Source organism: Marmota monax, unplaced genomic scaffold (genome assembly GCF_021218885.2).
Source record: "Marmota monax isolate L192 unplaced genomic scaffold, Marmota_monax_Labrador192_F-V1.1 WCK01_AAM20220418_F8-fsc00014, whole genome shotgun sequence".
Classification (NCBI taxonomy): domain Eukaryota; kingdom Metazoa; phylum Chordata; class Mammalia; order Rodentia; family Sciuridae; genus Marmota; species Marmota monax.
In genome coordinates, this window is record NW_026695222.1 from 19,136,739 (window position 1) to 19,155,680 (window position 18,942).

The 18,942-nt window shown below is 39.2% G+C and overlaps 1 protein-coding gene across 2 annotated transcripts in view; it reads left to right on the top strand.

The window, feature by feature from the left end:
• Dhx35 (DEAH-box helicase 35) overlaps positions 1-18,942 on the top strand; it is a 72,068-nt gene that overhangs the window by 12,687 nt on the left and 40,439 nt on the right. For both annotated transcript variants that reach the window (XM_046433619.2, XM_058575430.1), the window contains exons 4-8: positions 6,012-6,089; positions 12,916-13,020; positions 15,450-15,511; positions 16,420-16,489; positions 16,886-16,945. In XM_046433619.2, coding sequence (XP_046289575.1) covers positions 6,012-6,089; positions 12,916-13,020; positions 15,450-15,511; positions 16,420-16,489; positions 16,886-16,945 — 375 coding nt within the window. The remainder of the gene's footprint in view (positions 1-6,011; positions 6,090-12,915; positions 13,021-15,449; positions 15,512-16,419; positions 16,490-16,885; positions 16,946-18,942) is intronic.

Genomic DNA, 18,942 nt, shown 5'->3' on the forward strand with positions numbered 1-18,942 from the left:
ACTTGTTTGTATCTGAATGGTTCTTAATCTTTGTCTGCTCTCCTACCTACCTCATTCCGGTTAATGGGTTTGGGATGGGGTCCAGACATAGGCTTTTTATTTATATATATATAGTTTTTTTTTTTTTTTTAGTTGTAGGTGGACACAATGGCTTTATTTTTATTCACTTATTTTTATGTGGTCCTGAGGATCGAACCCAGTGCTAGGCGAACACTCTGTCACTGAGCCACAACCCCAGCCCCAGACACAGGCTTTTTAAAAAGTTCCCTAGGAAATCTAATGTGCAGCTGGGGAAAGGTAGGCAGAGGAGAATGACTTAGTGGAGAAAGGACAGTTTGAGAAGCAGATAGCAGAGGGGATGGTAGCCTGGAGGCAGAGGGGTGTGCATTAAGAGCCCAGCAAGTTACTTGTAAGGGCCAGGTCAAATTTCTGAGAGGTCTTTAAAATTTTTTTTTTTTTTTTTTTTTTGTAATTGTAGATGGACAGCATGCCTTTATTTTATTTTTTTATTTTTATGTGGTGCTGAGGATCGAATCCAGTGCCTCATGCATGCTAGGCAAGCACTCTACCACTGAGCTATAGCACCCCCTGCCCCTGCCAGAGGTCTTTAGTTAGTAATAATAATAAGTAATTATAGTAATAGTGCTACATTACAAATGTGTGTGAGCAGTTTACAAATATTTGTCTATTTAATCCTTGATGATGTGGCAACTATTATTATCACCCTTTTATAGAAGAGAACATTGTAGAGAGGTTGGGGAATATAGAATAGAGATAAAAGGCCACATGAGATCTAGTAATTTTAGTGTGTTTTGGAATTAGTCTGTATTATTATTTTGTCAGCATAAACTATGTTATGGTAACAAAGAACCTGAAAATCTCAGCAGCTTAAAACACAAAGGTGTACTTCTTGCTCATATTATGTGGTCATCTTGGCTTTGAGCTGTTGCATGTCATCCCAGGGACCCAGACTGATGGCACAGCTCTTAGGTAGAACTTGTTGGTCTTGTGGTACGAGGCACAGTCGTGAAATGGCTTCTAAAACCTCTGCCAGAAGTGGCCCTCCTGCTCACATTTCATGGGTCAAAGCAAGTTGCACAGCCAGGCCTGATAGCAGCAGGGTAGCTATGCGCATAACCCTCCAAGGAATGGGTAGCAGAGATTGGGATCAATACAGTACACACAGTGTTCTGTCTTTTCCCCCAGCAAGGCTTAGCTGCTAGGGATCAGAGAGGGCCTGCTGAGGGGCTGAGTCCAGGGAAAGAGGGCTGAGGATTCAGACTGGGCAATGTGACAGCAAACTCACAAGGCTTATTTTTTATATTTTCATTCTTTTTTGAGTATTTAATAGATTTATATGGTTTAAAAATCCAAAAAAGCCTGAAAGAATTCCCTACTGCCCCATTTTCTGATACTCATTTCTTTTGTGCAGATGCAACCAATTTTATCAGTTTCTTGTGTTGGGATTTTATATGCATCTATAGAGAAATGAATATGAATATTCATTCATATATAAATATATATATATTCTTTTAAAAAATATGAATAGTAGCATGTGTACATGTTTTGATGCACCTTGTCTTTTTTCAGTTAATGTATAATTTTTCAGTTCCATAGATTCTATTATGTGTACATAATTTATTTTACCAACCCTCAGTTGATAGACATTTAGATTGTTTCTAGTTTTGTATTATCACAATAATGCAGTGGATCAATTTAGCACATATATCATTTTGCACATTTGGGGTGTATGTGTGTGTGTGTGTGTGTGTATATATATATATATATATATACATATATATATATATACATATAGTATATATATAGTTAAATATAAATATAGTTGATACAGAGTTACTGTATCAAATATAAATATAGTTGATACAGAGTTACTGGCCCCAGTGCATGTGCATTAGAATTTAATCATTTTCAGGAATTTTATTTTATTGTAAATACTTTTTTTGGATAGGAAATACATGGTAAAAATTTGAAAAGTATAAAGTAATAAATGGTGAAAAGTGAGTCTCCTAAGCTGTGTTGGTGATAGATTATGTTGTTGGTTCAATGTCTGCCACTTCTGTGGATGGCTCTTTCCTTTTCTCCTAGCCACTTAGTTTCCCTTCTCTGAGGCAGTCACTGTCTTCAGCTTATCATGAACTAAGTTTGAGTTATGGCCTAGGAAAAATGAAAAGGCCAAGGAACCAGAGGTAAAGTGAGCATTTTTTTTGTAAATAAACTGTTTTGCCAGATTTATGCAGTATCTTTCCTTGGGAAAGTGCAACATACTTAAGCACCAAACACCAGTTTTAAAGCCCCACAAACTATATTTGGAAGTTAGATGGTATTTTTTGCTAGAATCTGTCAAAAACAATGGACTATGAAAACAGGCTTTTCTTAGCCCATTTTTGTTAATACTTTTTTTTCTTTTGTTCCACATTTTTTTTTTTTTATTGGTGCATTGTACTTGTACATAATGGTTGGATTTGTTATTACATATTCATACATGTACACGATGTAATAATATAATTTGGCCAATATCAGTCGGCTGTGTGTGTGTGTGTTTTTTTTTTTTTTTTCTAATTTGTTCTTGATGGAGTTCTTCCTAATTCCATTCTTAACTAGAAGACTAGATTTGGTGATCCTTAAACAGTGTGTAGGAGCAAGATGGAATTCAGCCTTTGGTTTAGAAATCTCCCTCCATGACACCCACTGCCTCTTGATATCAGTATTATATTTTGCAGTCTTCAGCCTCTTCCTCTCAGCCGTCTTTTTTTAATTAAAATTTTTTTTTTAGTTGTAGATGGATATAATAACTTTATTTTATTTTTTAATTTTTATGTGGTACTGAGGTTCGAGCCTAGTGCCTCCCACATGCTAGCCAAGCACTACCATTGAGCTACATCCCCAGCCTTCAGCAGACCCAAGCATGCAGTAGAAGTCTGGATCACATGGTGTATTGAAGTGCCAGCTTTATGAACAGAGTATTTTTTATGAAAATTTTGTTTCTTTTACTGAACCCCAGTAAGAGATTAGCTGCATGCTTGTTTGAATTGATGTGGTAGAATGTGTCCTATTTATGTGTGAGGGCTTTGGTCTGCTGAGTTTCAGATTCGCTTCATGCATGTTTGAATTTGGGTGGTAGAATTGTGTACTGGTTATGCGTCAGGGCTTTGGTCTGCTGAACTTGAATGTCAGCTCTTGAATTTTTATTTACTTCCTTGGACAAGTTATGTGATCTCTTTGTTCTCTCTCCTGTATGTTGTTGATGATAGTGTCTTTTTTAAGGATTTGTTGTGAGGATTACACAGCAAGCTCCTGATACTTAGTAGGCTGTTCAGTGAATCTTAGCTATTATTATTATAGTTCTGATCTTATATTTGTGTTGATTGGGGTGATTGGTAGTATTTTATATATGTAATTAATATAAGAGAGAAAAACATTATTGGTTTTATGGCAGAACTCCCTCCCCCTACATTGTGTACAACATTTTATTCCTTACAGCCATATTTTAAACTTTATTGTAACTAACTATATACTAAGAGAAAAGTTACAAAAATAATATAGAATTCCCAGTGCCTTTCACCTCACAACTTGTACAGTAATCAAAAGCAGAACATAAACCTTGGCACAATACTAGTACTAGACTACAGAACTTACCTGAATCTCACTGGTTTTCCCCAGTAGTGTTCTTTTGCAGTTCTGGGACCTCCCTTGCATTTGGTTGTTACTTTTCCCTTGTCTCCTCCAGTGTGTGATAGTTCTTCAGTTCCCTCATTGTCTTTTAAAGAATACTAGGAATTTATTTTTTAGAATGTCTCTTAGATTGGGTGTCTGTCCTGTTTTATCATGATGATTGGAAGAAACTTAGGCATTTTTGGCATGAATATCCCAGAAATGGTACTGTGTCCTTCTAGTGTATCATCAGGTTTTCAAGGTGTTGATGAATCTCGTCACTGGTGATGTTAACCATGATCCTTTGTAAAGCTTCCGTCTTTTCCTTTTTAGTTGATAAATATCTTGGGGGAGATGGAAATATTCTGCTTCTCTTCAGACTTTAGCCTTCAGATTTTAGTGCCCCTCAGTGGATCTTTTTCTTCTTTTCTCTTTCCCTCTCCTTTTATTAAATGGGATCTTCTCTAAGAAAGAACTGTCTCTTTCCATTCACTTGATATATATATTAATATGGATTCATGGATGTTTATTTTTTATCAGTTAAAATCCAATATGGTGATTATTTATTTTGTATTTTGAGGGTCAAATTGTTCAATGTTTGATCATTAGGAACTCCTTCAGTTTGGCTCCTGTTTTTCTTCTAAAAAAGGCTGCATCTTTTTTTCTTTTTGTTACTAGTACCCAGGGGCACTGTACCACTGAGCTAGCCAGTTTTTTTTAAAAAAAATATTTTTGGTTGTAGATGGACATAATACTTTTATTTTATTTTATTTTATTTATTTATTTTTATGTGGTGCTGAGGATTGAACCCAGTGCCTCCTACATGCTAGGCAAGTGCTCTACCACTGAGCTACAACTCCACCTCCTCCCCAGCCATTTTTATTTTTTATTTTGACACTGGGTCTTGCTAAGGATTTGTTGTGAGGATTACACAGCAAGCTCCTGATACTTAGTAGGCTGTTCAGTGAATCTTAGCTATTATTATTATAGTTCTGATCTTGTATTTGTGTTACTGAGGCTGGACTTTAATTTTCAATCCTCCTGCCTTAGCCTCTCAAGTTTCTGGATTAGAGGCATGCACCATCACACCTGGCAAGGCTCCATTCTTTTTTGACCATTACTTTACTTGCTAGTTCCAAAAGATGTGGCTCATATTATATATACTGATTCCTTTTATTGGAGAATGGTGTTTAGAAATCAGGATCTGAATGCTAGGGTGCTCATTATAATATACAAATAAAATAGTTTTGGATTGCTAACTCATACCCCTATTTGGTTATTTATCAACATTTAACTAGATTATACCATTTATGTCTAGTTCTTTTTGTCTTTAACATTTAGGTGTCCAGTGAAGATACCATACTTATTTAAGTTAGTTATTTTTTTCTGCACCCCCTTCAGTGTGGTTTTGTTACTCATTTGTAATGCAGAAAGGGTCATTGTTTGTCTGGTATTTCCTTGGAGTTTCCCTGCGCATCCTTGTTGGTTTTGTTTGTTTCTGGGTATTGAAAAACAATATGAAGCGTGACCATGGTTCTATGAGTCAGAGCTACACAAAGTGATCCGTCAGAGCACTGCTGCTGCTTCTTCATCCCTGTTACCCTGTTGCCATTTCCCCTCTTTCTGCCCCTTTGCCACCCAGCCCTATAGACAGTCATTATCTTTAGTGTCTATATTATCTTTCTGTTATTTCTTTTGAACCAGTGAGCACATAATGCAATAGTAATCATACTGTTTTTTCTATTTTTGAAGGACTATATATTTGTTGTAAAACAGACATTATAAAAATATTAACTGGCAGTCACAGTTATCCATATAGAATTTTAAGTGTTTATAATCCAATAAATTCATAAATAAATCATAAGTGCATTTAATCAAATTTTATATATGCTAGTGTAATCTAATGGCATATATTTATGTATAATTGTGAATAACTAGTTTTGTTTTATTTGATTAAAATTTGTTACATTGTTATTTATATTCAGCTGTCCCTGTGCATAGTTTAAAATTTTTTGTTCTACAGGTTTAGTACTATTTTGAGTGACTCAGGGATAGTTGTTTTTTTTTTTTTTTTTGCCCCTTGAGGCAGCTGTAATATGTGGAAATTTTGCAGGACTGGGGCATCTGAATACTGAATTGGTTCTTTGGTTTATCAGCTTTGATGTGAACTTAAGCTATTACTTAATATTATCAAGATCCATCATTTGTAAAATAATCCCCAAAGTTTTGCTGGTTATTCCTGTGCAGTGATTTTAATACAATGCAGGGTCATCATCTTGGGGAGGTCCTGTCTGGAAAAGTGGTGTCAGATGTGTAGTGAGATGTTATTCTGCTTGCAGTACCTGGCGGAAGCTGGCTGGACAGCCGAAGGAAGAGTGGTTGGCATTACCCAGCCTCGGAGAGTGGCTGCCGTTACCGTGAGTTTCTTCCCGTCTGTGCCTTCTATTTCCCTATTATTATTATTTTATTTTACTTATTTCCTAAAAACTACAAATGAATACAAGTTGCTCCTTAAGAATTTAGAACTTAAAAAGGACCATAACTTGGATATTTTTGTAAAATTGGTAACTATACATTATGAGTAATTTAAGTAATAAAGTACTGAAAAAGTAAAAAGAAAAGTAATTTTTTTAGAGAATTTTTTAATATTTATTTTTCAGTTTTCGGTGAACCACAATATCTTTATTTTATTTTTATGTGGTGCTGAGGATCGAACCCAGTGTCTCATGCATGCCAGGCGAGCGCGTTACCACTTGAGCCACCTCCCCAGCTCAGAAAAATAATTTTTTATAAAAAAATTTTTTTAAAATTTTGGTACTGGTAGTTAGGCATGGTGGCGCATGCCTGTAATCCCAGTGGCTCAGGAGACCGAGACACAGGAGAATCACAAGTTCAAAGCCACCTTCAGCAACAGTGAGGTGAGGCGCTAAGCAACTCAGTGAGGCCCTGTCTCTAAGTAAAATACAAAATAGGGATTGGGATGTGGCTCAGTGGTCAAGTACCCCTGAGTTCAATTCCCGGTACCAAAAAAAAAAAGTGTGGCTAGTACAATATAGGAATTAAAAAAACAAATTTTGTTACTGGGGATTGGACGCAGGGGTGCTTTACCACTGAAGTATATCCCCAACCCTTTTTACTTATTTATTTATTTATTTATTTTTGCTTAGGGCCTTGCTAGATTGTGGAGTTTGGCCTTGAACTTGGGATCCTCCTGCCTTAGCCTCCTGAGTCTTAGGATTACAGTTTTGTGTTATTGTGCCCAGCCAAATATATTTTTTTTGAATGGCTACTATTTTATTTTAATGGGGGTTCATTGAGATATAATTTATATACTGCAGAAGTGTTCCCTCCTCAGTTGAGCATGGTGGCAGATGCCTGTAATCTCAGTGACATGGGAGGCCGAGGAAGGAGGATCACTTAAGTGTGAAGTCCGCCTGGGTAATTTAATAGTGAGACCCTTTCTCAAACTAAAATAAAAAGGGCCAGGGTGTGGCTTAGTGGCAGAAGGCCTTCTGAGTTTAGTCTCCAGTTATACACACACACAACACACAAATCTCTTGTCATATATACAGTTTGATAAGTTGTGACAAATTCATAGTCCTATAACCCTGCAGTAGTTGTGACTGAGAACATTTCTAATGTCCCCAAATAATGCCCTTTGAACTACCATAGTTTTAAGAACCCTTCAGAGGAACCATAAGACCTCTAAATATCATGAGTGTGTATTTATGATATTTAATAAGGATATTTATATAAATGATATAACACAGTATTGCATCTTAGACAATTGAATGCATTTCTCCAAAATGAAATTTACTTTCTTTCAGTCATGCCGTCATTTCCAACCAAATAATTTTAAAAAACCAAACCAAACCAAACCAACAAACCAAAATCTCAGCACCTAGAAAAAGTATTGTGAACGTTAGTCAACTTCATTCTAAGATTTTGTTCAAGATAAAGATGAGTGGTTGTCTGTTTGGACAGAAATAATTTTTATAAAAATGGGATTATGAACATAAGACTTCTTATGTTGAATTTAACAAAAAAGGAAACTAAAGTGAAATAGGAGCAGTTCCTGAACTGTAGGTAAATGTTTATTCAGCATAAGAAAGTTTATTAAGACTTCAATAGTTTAAAAAAGAATGATTAAGAACTTCATATTACACTATTTTTCAAGCTACACATTTTAGTTTTTCTTTTATGAAAGAAGAGGAAATTAACACACATTCATCATCTGCCTCTCTTCCCCCATTTGTAGATACAGCACTGTCATTTTCATTTCTTGATTTATAACTTATATTTTCTTAGTCATAATTCTTGCAGGTGTTTAATTCTAGTTTGAATGGATTGAATGCTCATTGATAATTATTTTCCATGGTTATGCCAACCCCAAATTGCTCATTTTTGCTGTATTTCTTGATTGGCTGAATTTTATCATTCAGTAATTATTTTTATATGCTTGATCTTGATGTAAAAAAAAATGTGTATTTTTCCCCCCTGTGCTGGGATGCTAGACAGCCATGGGGCTCGCACATGCTAGGCAGGCTCTCTACCACCGAGCTATGGCCTCAGTCCCAGTAGAAAATTCTTGATTTGCACTCTCCCTGGTAACTATGCAGACTTTGCTCCACTGACTATCAGTGCTGAGGAACTCTGAAGAGAAATCTGAGATCTAGAGGGTTTTTTCAACCTACCTTCTTGGCTTGTCTTACCAAATGCTTGCAAGATTCCTTTTCCATGAGGATATGCCTTGATGTTGATCATGTGGTCTCATTGCTTTTTTTAAATTTTTCCTTCCCAGTACTGGGGATTGAACCTAGGGGTGCTCTACCACTGAGTACATCTCCAGCCCTTTTTATTTTGAGACAGGTCTTACCTTGAACATGCCATCCTCTTGCCTCAGGCTCCCAAGTAGCTGGGATTATAGGTGTGTACCACGGTTCCTGGTGTGCTGTCTCAAAATTTTTTTTTAAATATGGAAAAGCTCTTAATTTTTAGATTCAAATCTCCTTGATATCTGGGTATACTTTTCTGTTCCAGTTACTTTATTCTCTTTCTGAAAGCATTAGAAGTGTACTCCATTGTCTGTTTTTAATATCGACTACCGTGTCTGGAATCTACTGCTCCCCTCTAGTATTGTGGGGTTCTTCAAGCCTCTCCACAATGTTCATGATTTTTTTTTAGTCAAAGTTATTCATTTTGATTCCTTTACATTTCTACCTCAGTCTCATAACTATATCTTTAATTTTCCTTTTTAGTAAAGAAGTGAATGAAAGGAGATACAAAATGTATTTTGAGTTTTAAAATCTGTAATGCTGCAAACATTAAAAAATCCAGAAAATAATTTTTTGGTTTTTTTTTTTTTTTTGGTGGTACTGGGGATTGAACATGGGGTGTTCCAACACTAAGCTGCATCCCCCAGCCCTTTTTATTTTTCATTTTGAGACAGGTTCTTGCTAAGTTGCTGAGGCTGGCCTTGAACTTGTGATCCTCCTACCTCAGCCTCCTGAATTGCTGGGATCACAGGTGTACCTGACCCCTCGCAGCTTGAAATTTCTTTTAAAACTGCATTTTTTTTGCTTATGTTTTCTTCCCTTTATTCCTTCTTTCTTAGCTTTCATGCCCTAGGCTTGTGTTGGTACTTTTGTGATAAGTTCTTATCTTTGACTGTGGCCACTGGTTTCCTCAGAAGTGTGAGATTGTATAGGGTGGGTTTGAGGGTGGCCTCTCAGAGAGGCTTTTACCCTTTGCTGGCTGGGGATGAGGGATGAGGATCTGGCCATGCACTCTTTGGTGACTTGAGAGGTCTTTATGGCTCAGGATGATATTCTAAGGGCTCTCTGATTTGGGATTTGATGCTTGTGTCCTGCCTGCCTGTCTTCTTCTCACCCTCTTCTTCCCTGTAATTCTTTAATGTCCACTTTGTGGACATTTCCTATATCTCCTGGGCCTGAGTGCTGCCACTTCTAGCAGGAGGATGTTGGGCCCTGCCTTTTAAAGTGTTAACGCTGACATTAAGGAGGCCGGAAGTTCACTTTTGTGATGAGGCCCAGGCCTTCCTTCTGGATGTGGATCTCACCGTGTTTGGCAGCTGTGTTTACTGTTTGGGCTTGTGGCTGGCTCCTTTCATTAAAGATGGGAGTTTTATCTTGTTTATGTGTTTATTCTTTTGTTGTTTTTTATTAACTTTAGGAGAGGACACTGGGACAAAAATGCCTTTATTTTGATATCCTTACCTGGATAAGAAATTCATTCTATTTCCCCAAGTTATTTTTACTATGTGTAGAGTTTTAATTATTATTAATCCTTTCCTCCAAAGTCCGTTTTCTAATGCTCTTCTAGTTAAAAATTATAAAGATTTTGCTAGGAGTATGTGAATAAAATGGGAATAGGTTTGGAAACTCTACTGCAGTGACAGAGTTAAACTTTTATGTAATCAAAAGATGACTCAGTTACCTAAAAATCAGAGCAATTTTTCCTGTTTGTGGTTTGGAATCCCAGCTCTTAATCACTTTGCATTTTGGCTCCAAATTTGTAGCCATGGATAACTTCCATGCAACCACATGCTTTCTCTTGAAAGAACAAAGAATGTATAAATTAACCATGTAGTATTAATAGAGCTGTCACATTTGTAATGCTGCATCTCAGAAAGTACTTTGTGTGCAGACTGAAATCTGAAAAGAAGCTCAGAGCCTGAGAACAGATTGCATAAGCCGGGCTTGGTCTCAGTGAGAGGCAATTAATGAACGTGCTCACTGGCCTTACTTGTGCTAGATTTGACTTGACTCTCTCATTTGTAGGTCTGACGGTATCTGCTTTACCTCCTGGGCTGTGTGAAAGCTCAGAGCCTAGCACTTGCCACGTAGAAGGTGCTCGGTGATTGGGTTTTCTTTTCTTTTTTTTTTTTTTTTCCCTCTTTATCTGTTTGGGTTGTCCAGAATATGGTATTTGTCTATTCCAGTTGATGAAGTTATTGGGAGCAGAACATAAACAATGGGGGTAAAAATCTGTTAAAAAGCCAATAGATGGCTAGGCTTAGTGGCACATATCTGTAATCCCAGTGACTTGGGAGGCCGAGGCAGGAGGATCACAAGCTTGAGGCCAGCCTCAGCAATTTAGGCCCTAAGCAACTTAGTGAGACCCTATGAAAAGGGCTGGGGATGTGGTTCTGTGGTAAAGTGCCCCTGGGTTAAATCCCCAGTAAATGCGACCACACTCCCCCCACCCCCCCCCCAAAAAAAAGCCAATAGAATATAATCCTGTATGATTAATAAATGATGAAATTTAAAAAGAAGTTTGAAAAGAAAAGCATTTTTTTAAAGGCAAATGTATACAAATAGTGAAATAACAAGAATTAACAAGTTTGGCTTTGTTTTATGGGCCCATAAAATGATGTTTTAAGGAAGAGGATTGGTTTACTTCTTATTCTTAGGAACATGTTTTCCTCACAGGCCCCTAGTGACTCTATGCACACATTCTCTGTTCATTTTCTGGTATTTATAATAGGACAGTGTGCAGTGTTAAAGTGAAACATAATAGAAGTGTTTGGTGAAAAGCTGGTTCTGGAGAAACAGAACCTCCAGAGGTAGGGCAGTGCAGGGTGCATTTCTGGTTTCATAAGATGATTGGATGGCTACGTGGGGCAGACCAGCTGCTTGATGATTGATTGTGTGTTGGCCTGCCAGAGCTGTAATTTCAAGTCACCAGACCAGGCAGAGCCATTTCTGATCCTCATTTGCTCTTCAGTTTCTTAAACAATGATGGGCAGATAATGCTGGGTGTGCCTGGTGCTGAGAGCGAGTGCAGGGAGCCTCTGCTCCTGAGCCTGGGGCTCCGGGGGCCTAAAGGCTGAGTCAGTTCTGCCGCAGGCCACCTCCTGTGGCAGCCACATTCCACTCTAGGCCACAGGAAGTATGGGGTGCGGGCAGCTGAATGCCTGCCTCACCTGGGTGGTGGTAGTGCCAGGTGCTGGGGCCTCTGTTCACATGCTTCCCTTTGGCTCTCAGGTAGCTTACGTAGTAGGTTTTAATTTCTTTTAAATTAAGAAGCATTATTGATTTTTTAAAAAATTTTTCTTTATTTTTGAGAAAAACTCTTCCTGAGTTGTCTAGGATGGCCTCAAACTTGTGATTCTCCTCACATTAGCCTCCTCAGTATCTGGTATTACAGGCAGGAGCCACTGGGCATGGCTTATGCTTATTTACTGTTTCAAATATTTTCTGTTATTCAGTTAGTAACCTTTGAGTAGCCTTCTTGGGATAATTCAGAGATTTTGCTTGTTGGATTTTTTTTATATTTTCCCCTATACTATTTTTTTAAATTATATATCAGTGGGTGAAATTCTTTCTATAGTTTGTGGTTTCATAATCTATTATTCTTTTTGCCTTCTTCTTTTACTTTATTGTGCTGACTTGGATCTTTCTTAACCATCTCATTCACTTGTCTGCCCTTTTTTAAAGACCTGCATTCTTCATTTCCCCTTTCAGAGGTCTTGGTAGTTGTGATACTATTGAGAATTGTTTAGGTGTCTGGCTTTTTTGGCTTCCAAAGAGAAAATGAACCTTACCCAGTATTGAATTTGATCATTCCAGTTCTCCTGCTTTCACATTCAGGGGAAGATGCTTTATTTTAAGGAGTGGAGACATGAAAAGTTGTCTCTGATTGATGTGCTTTTTCTTAAGGGAGCAGGGCAAATCTTATCATTTCTTTTGCTTCAAAATTTAGAAATGAATGATCTTTAAATTTGGTCACAAAATTTAGAGATGAGTTTGTGGGTTAGCTTGTCTCAAATAACTATAGTGTATCTATGTATTTAATTTTTTTTCTCAGTGGCTTAAATCTTTTGAATTTTATTGGTAATTTCTTTGTAATTTATTTACTTATATGCAGTGCTGGGATTGAACCCAGGGCCTTGCACTTGTTAGACAAGTGCTCTTCCACTGAACTACACACCCCCAGCCTTATTTCTTTGATTTTGATCTGTAACATCTTTATATGATTTCATTTTCAGTTTGTATGCTTTTATAAGTGGCCCCAAGACCATGGCAGGATGAAATGAGGTACATAAATATGTCAGTAAATTATAGAAGCTTTCATACTTGTTTTCTAACGTCCTGCCCCTTTACTTCTCATTTTCCATGGCATTCACATACTGTTTAATAAATGACGTTTAGATTTCCAGCGTATGTGCTCTGTGCAGTAATTTCAATGTCTCTATTTTCAGCATGATCTTTCTTCCCAAAGGTTGCAGGGCGAGTAGCCGAGGAGAGAGGAGCAGTGCTGGGGCACGAGGTGGGCTACTGCATCCGCTTTGACGACTGCACCGACCCGCTGGCCACAAGAATCAAGGTGAAGTGCGCAAGCTGCTTTTCCCAGTATCGCTGAGGAGGAAGAATAACTGGGGGGAGTTAAAAGCCTGCAGCTCTGGCTGCTGTATAGGACGCAGAAACCGGGCAGAAAGTATAGGAAATCATCCTGGCCCCAGGGACTTTAGTCTGCTGGGAATTACAGAGCTCTGATGAAATGTTCTCGAATCTTACTCAGAAAGGAACTCAGAAGTAAAGTTTAGCCCTTGGCCTCCAGATGAAGAGGTTGAGAGTGGGAGACCAACCTTGCACGTGATGGAGTCACACTCCCCAGCTGGGTGCTGAGGCATTCAGTCACAGAAATGTGGCAGAGCTTTCCCCACCCTTCTTGGGTTCAAGGGACAGTGTCTTGTGCATGGGTGTGTCCTGCTACAGCCCCATGGGTGAAGCTATGCTCACCTGTTCCTTTGTAATATAATACCCCTTGCCCTGTTTAGGATAGAATCTTCCATGGAAGTGCCTTGTGTGTGTCCCCTTCTCTTACTGTGCCCTTGGGTGTGGCCTACCCAGATGTCAGTCAACCTGCTGACAGTGGACATCATGAAGCTAGACTCAGCCCCCTGAAACCTGACCCCTTGCCTCATTTGAATAGCTTCTCCTCAATAAAAGGGGTCAGTGCGTGTTCTCTCTCTCTCTTCCTGTGGACCCTTAAGGTCAGAGGAGCCGTCACAGCGGCCCCAATGAAAAAGGTAGTTGTGTCTCTTGTGTGATTATTTTGTGCAGCTCAGTTAGCCCAGTTCAACCGGAGTGACCCCTGAGCCTTTTAGTCGTGAGAATAGAAACCCGGCAGTTGAGGGCAGGGGAGACTAAATGACTTGCCTGTTGGTGACAGCACTGGGACTCAAAGTTGTCTTTTTTAATGTCTGTTTTATTTTTTTCCACTGACTTGCATTGCTATCTAAGTACAGAAACAGGTCTGTTAAAGAGTTAAAAATAGACAAAGTAGTATAAACTGATAATCAAAGTGCAGAATTCATAGATGATGTTTTCACTAGTTAGATCCTTCCTATTTTGTATGATAATGGATTTATCTGTGTGTTTTTTGGCCTAGTTGTTAACATCAAAATAATTAATATCAGTAGTAATTATTGTATAATCAACTCAGCAGGGGTCTACTGTGTGCCACTATGCTGGAACCAAAGTCTAATCAGACAGTTCAGTAAAACAGTGAACAAATGCTTTGATGAGATGAAGATTGGTTATTAAAATTTTGGTTACCTCTCAGTTTGCAACAGAGAAAAATTGAAAATAATCAGATGAACTAAATGAACAATGCAGTGATTTATAAAAATATGACTCTTGTTTTTCAAACTTCTGTATTTTGTCACCACTTACGTGTCTTTTGCTAGGTAAAGGGAATATTCTGTAGCATAAAATACATTTAAACTAGCTAATTTTCAGTGGATCACTAATCACATGATTCTTCTTGAGTCCTTCATGAGAAGCTTTCGTATTTCATTTGACCATCACTCCAGGGCACTTGATTCTGGTGCTTTTTCATTGGTGGCAAGTTCTTACTTCCACTCCTGTGAGTGTGTGAGGCAGGTGGTTCAGATCATGCAGACCACGGTGGAAATGCGACCTGCTCTTAAACCAAAACAAGAAAAGCAAGCATACACCTGCTCTTAAACCAAAACAAGAAAAGCAAGCATACGCAGCACATAGGGAGATACATGCTTGGCCTTGTTAACATACCATATGTGTTTGGGATGAGACTAACAACATCCAGTTATTACTGCACATTTCAAAAGTATTTCATAAACACTCATAGGCAGTAGAACTGATGTTCTTAAGCACTGTGCATTAGCTCCTGTGCTAAACACTCTGCTTGTACCATCTCATTAGTTCATTACTTCATTTTACAAACAAGGAATCAGGCTCATAGGGGAAGAACCTGCCCAAGATTTATACAGCAAGTAAGAGGGAGAAGCCAGTGGCATGACACCGTAGCCCATGTTCTTTACTCGACCTCATCTGGCTCCTAAAGTAATCTGTGTACAACTTGAGGTAAATAACCTCAAGGGCTGCGATCCACAGTCTGTGAATTGTAAAAGCAGTTATCTCAGACTCCCGGCATTCCCTGGCATTCATTGCCCATCATCAGCACTTCCAGGTGCAGGACCAGAGGAAGTGGGCCTTCACTGCTGTGGAGGTTCTGCTGAAGACTCACAAGCCCAGCAGGGACCACGTGTTTGAGATCTATTTTGGTAACAGTTCTGTTGCTTACTGATTAAAAAAAAAAAAGTTTGGGCCATCTCTTCACAGTCCTTTATGGGAATTGTCCTATACAGGTGCTGACCAACAGGATATTTGAACTTTATGGAGTTCTGCTTGAACTTAAAAAAAATTATTAATATATGATATAAATGACTTATGTCTAAAATTTTGTATTTTTTTTTTTTTTTTTTTTAGTTTCTTACTGATGGAATGCTGGTCAGGGAAATGATGGTTGATCCATTGTTAACAAAATATAGGTAAATATGTTTTTCCTATGATAACTTCCCTGCAGTTTCCAAAGTCCACAAATAGATTGACAAGCATTTCTATCAGTAGGTGAGAGTCACATCTGTATTCAGCTGCCTGAAAATTTTTCTCTTAACTCCAGCTATTTTGGCCCTTGATGTTTTACTCAGAATTTAGAGAGTGCAGTCCTTTATGTGCCCAAAGTGGACACATGAAACAACCAAACAGAAAGTACATAAAAATGGGCACAGAAAAATCTCTGTCCTTACTTGTTTATTTATTTATTTAATGTTGCTGGGGCTTGAGCCTAGGCCTCATGCATGCTAGGTAAATGCTGTACCCCTGAGCTACATCATCAGTCCCCTTGTCACTAAACAGCCTGTAGAGTTGTCCTTTATATGTTGCTTTGGTCACACCCAGGGTTGATAGTGACCGTAGAATCATAGCACTCCAGAGAACTAACTGGGTAGTGTTTTACTGAACATAAGGCACATAAGAGTCCAAATAATTATTTATCACTTTCTCCTTCATGGTCTTTGTCTGTCACACACATACAAGGCTCTGTGGTGCATGTGTGTCACAACTGTGATCACCTGCCTGCTTGCCTGTTTCTGCCACTTTCCAGACTTACAGTGACTGGTTCTCGTTCTGTTTTTTATGTGTCCTGTGGCACATAGATTGTGTTGTCATGGAAAATCACATGATAAATCCTGTTGGAATCCATGTGTTGGTGAAGCTCTTTAAAGACAGCAGTACAGCACCACTTTCTGTACGCCAGGATGTGTTGAAGTGACTATGATTATTAGTGTAAGAATTATCGCATTGCCAGTAAGCTTCCTTTTGATCCACAGGGTCCCTTTGGTGGCCTGGATGGGGTGGTTGTTTCAATGTTCACTGACAGTGTCCCTTTGATCCTTAGTGTCATTATGCTGGATGAAGCCCACGAGAGGACCTTGTACACTGACATTGCCATTGGCTTGCTAAAAAAGGTATGGCTCCGCTGACAGAGTTTTGTTTTTATATTTTTATGGTTTTTTTTTTGGTACCAGGGATTGAACCCAGAGGCACTTAGCCACTGAGCCCTTTTTTAAATGTGTTATTTTGAGATAGGATCTCTCTGAGTTGCTCAGGGCCTTGCTAAGTTGCTGTGGCTGGCTTTGAACCTGTGATCCTCCTGACTCAGCCTCCTAAGCCACTGGGATTATAGGCATATGCCACTGCACCTGGATGTTTTTGTTTTTGCTTTGTTACTGACTTGGAAAAGCATATAGCAATTTGGAAAATCCAAAGAAAATCCAAAGGGGAAAAAAAACGGTCATCCATCAGATTATTTCATCCATAAATATTGCACTGTTATCATGTTTCCTAATGCCTTCTTGTTTTAGATTCAGAAAAAGCGTGGGGATCTTCGGTTGATTGTGGCTTCAGCCACTCTGGATGCAGAGGTAAAGGCATCTTCCTCCCTCCTGCTCTCCCCATAGCACTGGAATTGTTGAACATGTCCTTGGGAAGGGAGCTGTAGCAGGAGCTCGTCTTTGGCAGTGGCCTGCCTTCCTTCTGGGGCCATCTGGTGTCCTAGATTTCACATGGTCACAGGATACTCCTTTTCAGCTTGTGGGTGGAAATTAGCCTGTAATTAACTAAGGGAGTTCATGATTACCTACTTGTCTCATTTCTCTGCACGCTGTCTTTCTCCCCACACAGGAAACTTCTTTTTATTACTTTTTTTCAGTGTGAGGCTTGAGTTTATTTATAATGAGACCTCATATGTTTAGTGTTTGTGGGTGGGTGTGCGCATGTGCGTACAGTAAAGGTTTCACCTGTATGTTTAATGATTTCCATGTTAAAATTTTTTATGGTGGTCTGGGGCTACAGTTGTAGACACTTCCCTAGCATGTGTGAGGCCCAGGGTTCCATTCTCAGCACCCAAAAAGAAAAAAATTATGGCTAGGTTTACATTATTTTTCTCTCTGATGACTAATAGTTTAAACAGTGGTTTAACTCAACAAATATTTTGACCACATGCTGTTTACGTATGTAAGCACTGTGCTAGCTGCAGGTGACCCATACATATCCCAGCTCCTTAGGGAAGCAGACCTGTAAGTAGGTGTTTACTATTCGGTGCATTTAAAGTACTGAGAAGTCAAGGAGGGAGCACGTAATTCCAGCCAGCTAGCGAGTATCCAGAAACAGTCAGTGAAGGAGGTGGTATCTCACTCAGCTCATGAGAAAGCTGCATAGCAGTTTCCCAGGTGGGCAAAGCTGGAGAGGGTCTTCCTGACCAGGTATAGAACCACAGCAGCAAGAAACTGTGAGTTCAGTGAGCTGTGAATCTTACCTTGCCTGCCAGGCCCTGCAGGGGTGACCTGTCCCCCATCCACTGACTTTCTTTCCTTCCACCACCTCCTGTGTGCTCCCCCATTCTGGCCATACTGGTCCCCTTGCTGTTCTCAGAGCAGGATACATCTGCTCTTGGGGGCCTCTTTTTCTAGACCACTGTTTCCCCAGGTCTCCCAATATTTCACTCTCGTCTTGATCAGACCATATCTCCTTCCTTCTGAAACAGTGTCTGTCACAGAGTAGATGCCTGTGTTGAATAAATTTTGAACTAATGGGAAGCAGTGGGAGAATAGACTAGAGAGGTTGGCAGGGGTCAGATGCTGGAATGCCTTAAGACTAAGTAAAAGGGGATGGGTCACGTTATGCACTTGCTTGGGAGCGTGGGAGCAGGTGAGGCAGAGCAATGACTTGATCATATTTGGGTTCTAGAAAAATCTTTTTGGATCCTGTGTAGATGACACAAGAGTGGATACAGAGATGCCAGTTATGTAATTCAGGTGAGATGTGAGAAAGTTCTGGCTCTGGCTCCTAGACTCCTGGTCTTCCTGTAGCTTCAGAAATGCAGAACAACTTGGAGAAGGAGAAGCTCAGTATGTCTAAGAGAGGTGTCTGCATTGCACATGTACTCAGGTGGGCTTCTCAGACCTTCTCGCAGGCTCTAGGCCTCTGTTGGTAGGGCTGCCCATGATCACTTTTGAGTCAGAGCTTCTTTGTTGCCCTTTTTAGTTAGTTCTCATCTCCCTCACCATGGTATCTCCTGGACTGTGCGGTCTCTCACTTTTTTTTTTTTTTTTTTTAGTACTGGGACTTGAACCCAGTGGTATCCTACTATTGAGCTATACACTTAGCCTTTTTAAATTTTTTATTCTGAAACAGGGTCTCACCAAATTGCTAAGGCTCTCACTAAGAGCTGAGACTGGCTTCAAGCTGCAATCCTCCTGTGCACTGGGATGATAGGCCTGTGCCACACATGCACGGCTGGAATGCTGTTTTGAGGACAGTGATTACTTCACCTCCAGTTCTGTCCTCCATGGTCGGCTGGAACAGAATGTCTCTGATCTTTGCCTCCTCTTTCTTTTAAAATTTATTTAATTTTAAAATT